Source organism: Gossypium arboreum, chromosome 2 (genome assembly GCF_025698485.1).
Source record: "Gossypium arboreum isolate Shixiya-1 chromosome 2, ASM2569848v2, whole genome shotgun sequence".
Taxonomy (NCBI): Eukaryota; Viridiplantae; Streptophyta; class Magnoliopsida; order Malvales; family Malvaceae; genus Gossypium; species Gossypium arboreum.
Genome location: NC_069071.1, coordinates 1,559,161 through 1,563,889, shown reverse-complemented (window position 1 = coordinate 1,563,889; position 4,729 = coordinate 1,559,161). Strand labels below are relative to the sequence as shown.

General features: G+C 29.2%; 1 protein-coding gene across 1 annotated transcript; it reads left to right on the top strand.

Annotated features, from left to right (window-relative positions):
- Positions 1 to 3,175: 3,175 nt before the first annotated feature.
- On the top strand, positions 3,176 to 3,944 carry LOC108484710 (uncharacterized). Its single transcript, XM_017788611.2, has one exon. The coding sequence runs from the start codon at positions 3,256 to 3,258 to the stop codon at positions 3,748 to 3,750; it is 495 nt and encodes a 164-aa protein (XP_017644100.1). The 5' UTR covers positions 3,176 to 3,255; the 3' UTR covers positions 3,751 to 3,944.
- The last annotated feature ends 785 nt before the right edge of the window (positions 3,945 to 4,729 follow it).

The window sequence follows — 4,729 nt, the reverse complement described above, 5'->3', positions numbered from 1 at the left end:
GAAATGATAAAGGAGACAACTAGTGTCATGGGTAAACAAAATCATGCTATTCATCATAAATATATGGTAAAACCAAACCAACATTTCAAAATTTGACCTAAATTGTTATTAGTTCTTTAATAATAATGATAAATTCCCCCATTTAAGACCAAGTTTACTAAGGATAAAGTTGACATTTCCCATACATCATGATAATCAAGTTGTGAATTTATGTTCAATAGCATGTTGTCATCAATAAATAGAAGTCTTCAATTAAATTGCAAAACAATAAAAATGTGAGAAAAAGAATTTCGATTTAAACAAATGTGTTTTGACGGTTTATGAAATATAAGTTAAAAATTACAATTACAAGAATTAAATTAAGTATTAATTTTTATTTAATTTATAATAAATTTTATTTTTTACAATGTGAAAATAAATATCTTATATTTAAAATAGTGAAAATAACTTAAAATATATAAGAAATATATATATTTTAAAAATAACATATAAAAATTATTGTTTTTTTAATTTACTTGAAAAACTTTTAGAAATATTTATAAAAACACATTGAAAATTTACCTCATAAAATAAATCTCATGTTGTCAAAATAAATCTAAAATAAAAAATTAATATATAATAAAACATAAAACTGAATTGAATTATGATAAATTGTTTAAAAGATCCAAAAAAAACCCGACTGAACCTATCTCAACCCTAACTAGAATAAATTCAATGAAAAAACTCACATGTACATAAGATTAAACATGAACTTGATGGCGAATGTAAATGGGCAGACAGGGGCCTCCAAAAAAATGAAATTGAACCCTTAAAATATTAAATTATAAATTAATATATGATAAAATAACACTTTGGACCTCTAAAATGAAAAAGTTTTTGGCCTTATACTTTGTGTTAATTGTGTATTTAGTATATGTACTTCAATTTCATCAGTTTTAGTCTTTGTACCTTTCTAATTTTCAGATTTTGGTCTTGACCCAATCGTAACAGTCAAATCTATTTGGCTAAATTATGTCATTAGTTCTGTATTGTGCGTAAAGTTATAAATTTAGTCCATGTTCACCAATTAGATCATTCTTAGTGGTTATATTTTTTGAATTTCAAAATTTTAGTCTTAATATGCAAACGACAATCATTAAATCTATTAATTGATTTTTGTGAGTAATATGTGAAAATAATAAATAGACATAACATTACACATGTGATAATATGTTTGGCACATCAAATTTTAAAAATATCAGAACTTAACTTAATGAATTTAATAGTTGCCATTTGATTAGTATTAAGGTTTTCAAATTCTAAAAGTATAGAGGTTGAAAATGACCGAATTAAAGTACATGTACTAAATTCACAACTTTACGCAAAGTACAAAGGCTAATGGCAAAATTTGACCATCATAAACTGATTTATGATAAAATTATATTTTGACTTTGTTAGAGTTGTGTGACTCGAATCATTGTTAAAGAAATAATACAGTGGTAAAACTAGGGGATCTATGGTAGGGACTATGTTGCACAAGTAGAATCCGTATAGAACTACACTTCCTCTATATGACTTTCATTAGAAAAAGGTTTTCTCAATCTTTAAATAGATATAGTCAGAACTCCTTTTGAATCATTTGATTTTCAACACTAGTAAATTTTTTTCTCCTCCGTATGTTTTATTTTTCTTTCTTATTGCTTTGAATCGTTTTATATTACCATTATCGACATTCAATTTTACAGACTTCTCGAAAATTTATAATTTAATTTCAACTCACCTAAAAATTTAGATCATCACACAACCTTACCATTAAAGCAATGTGTAACTTGCCAAAATTTAGAGTATTGAGTAGCATATATGCACATGTAAATCCTGAGGGCTAACAGCTAAACAGAAAAATAAGTGCCATTGTCGACGCTTCAACGACAAGGAAAGGGTATAAAATAATTAAATGAAGTAAAGAAAGAGGGACATGACCGGCGTAAGGGGAGGCTTTGCCGCTTTGGGGTCGAATCCACGGCAGCCGTGCAGCGGCAGTGCCAGATCAGATGTCGGATTGTTGGGGGTTCTGCCCCACGTGTCTTTTCTGTTCCTCATGGATACTTGCTTATTTCATATTCCCTTTGGGATAATATTATGTATCAATCTCACGTTCTCTTCTTCTCCAAATACCTTAATTTTTCAATATAAATTTCGTTACACGATTATTTGATACGAAATGTTTAGAAAAATAAATTATTAATCCATCAAAAGTGTACGACGGTGTTCAATTACTTTATCAATCTGTTGTCAAGTCATAATGAATTATATTGTCGAGTTAATAAGAGAAATCATAACAACCATCAATCAGGAGATGGCACGTAACTACTATCACACACTTGCATCTCTTGAGGTGTTCTCCTTAAACTTTTGGCTCATTTCTCTTAAAAAAAAAACTTTAGGCTTTCGATCGATCATGTAGGGGTTTGATGGCGAACGGAGTGGAGCTCTTAAAATAAAAAATTGCTTTGTTAGACCCCAAAAATCTATAAAATTTCAAGTTAATATATGATAAAGTTATCGTATGGCCCTTGAAAGAATACTAGAATTTCAATTTAGTTTTTTTGAAAAACACAATGATATAAATTAATATAATGGTAAAATTTTATTTTAACTCTTATAAAAACATATAATTTAATCTCGCCCTCACAAAAAAAAAATTTAACTTTACTCTTATCACCAGGTGTACCATCCCTACGAGGCCTCGACATCATTTATCTAGACATATTTTAATCTACTTTAGAACTCACTTGATTCTTTAATTAATTATCCTCGTATTGAAAAAATATTATCTAATTAAATTTATTGAAACTTGTGAATCATGTATGGAATAATTTTTATGACATATAAACCCTCAAATAACTATAATAAAAATTGGAAAAAAAAAAGAAAATAAGGTTATAAATTTAAATTTTATGAATAGAAAATATTTTTTCCCTCACTTAAAATTCCATTATGAAATATCAAAACATTAATATCACGTCGCGCTAATCCTCAACACTTACTACAACCTGTCTGTCACCACCACCAACTTACAGGCTGGCACCCATGCCCACTGTTCCAATAAAAATGGTTTATTACCACGTCACGACAAAATCCCACGTGGCAAACCCGGTTCAATATCCTCTATATAAACTCACCCATCATCTTCCCCTTCACCAAACCCCAAAAAAAAAAAACACTCCGTTTCAGTTCCAAAAAAAGGACACGACATTATTTAAAATCCAGGAAAAAATGGGTATTTGTAGTTCATGTGAGTCGACTCAAATAACGACGGCTAAGTTGATCCTACAAGACGGAAGGTTACAGGAATTTCCGTACCCTGTAAAGGTTTCTTACGTATTGCAAAGGAACCCCATGTGTTTCATTTGTAACTCCGATGAGATGGATTTCGACGACGTCGTTTCCGCCATTGAAGAAGACGAAGAGCTTCAACCTGGTCAGCTTTACTTTGCTTTGCCGTTGACTTGGCTTAAACATCCTTTACAAGCTGAAGAAATGGCTGCATTGGCTGTCAAAGCTAGCTCGGCTTTAATGAAAAGTGGCGGCTGCGGTGGTGAAAAATCTGGGTCGCGGCGTAAAACTGTTATCCCTTTCGAGTTTGCGGGTGAGTCTCCAAGCCGGAAAGTTGGTTCCGGCATCGGTTGTGGCGGAGGGAAGAGAGGGGGGAGGGGGAGGGGGAAGGGGAGGAGGAAGTTTACGGCTATGTTGAGTGCTATTCCTGAATAAGTGGGAAAGGGTATATTTGTAAATATGAGATGGTATTGGGGTATTTTAGTCAAATCACTGTGAAATAAAGTGGTTGACCAATCATTTTGATCTACTCACTTGTCTTCTTTACGTTCTTGGGTATGCCCATTTGAGGGTAGTTTTACAATTTTACCCCTATTTGGGTCAAAATGAATATTCTTTTAAAATGATAATTTTGGATTAGTGCCTCATTCTCCAAATGCAATATATATGTATTTATAAAAAAGTAATTATAAGTTTCGATAGTTAATTCAATATTTTAAAATTATTCATAGTCATATCTAACTTATGAATAGGAAGATAATACGCTTCAGCGCACTCGAATATACGTCTTTCTATATAGACAATAATATTCATGTCAATTAAACTAAAACTAAATCGAGCCAAATGCAATATATTTTAAATACATGTATTATATTTATTTTAAAATTTTAATATATTTAAAAATTGATATAATAATAAAATAAAAAAGAGCATGGTCCATAGAAGATTAAATTAGAAGAAAAATAAACCTTGAATTATTGCGTACGTTGTCTACTGTGTAAAAATATTTACAAATGAAAAGGAAATATTTCAGCAGTTATATTCTCTATCATATTAAACAATGGAATGTAATTTTGTAATTTAATTTAATCGAAATAATTAATAGTATTAATTTATTTTTTTAAATATTTCTTTTGACACTAAAATATTCATGTTAGCATGATGAGTTTAAAAATAATATTTTTAAATCAACGTAAATAATTTATCAAAATTATTAATAGTATTAACTATTTAAACAGACTAATAACATTATAAATATATACAAAAAAATAAATTATACCACAATAAAATAGAAGATCTAAATTCCAATCTTAAACATAATAAAAATATCAAAATCAAATTTAATCTAAATAAATCATATAATTATTAATTGAAAATCTTAAATATCATTTTACCAAGTATCATTGGCATTAAC

Bases quoted from the DNA above. Each gene is read 5' to 3' on its own strand.
- LOC108484710 (XM_017788611.2), top strand. From the start codon at position 3,256: ATGGGTATTTGTAGTTCATGTGAGTCGACTCAAATAACGACGGCTAAG.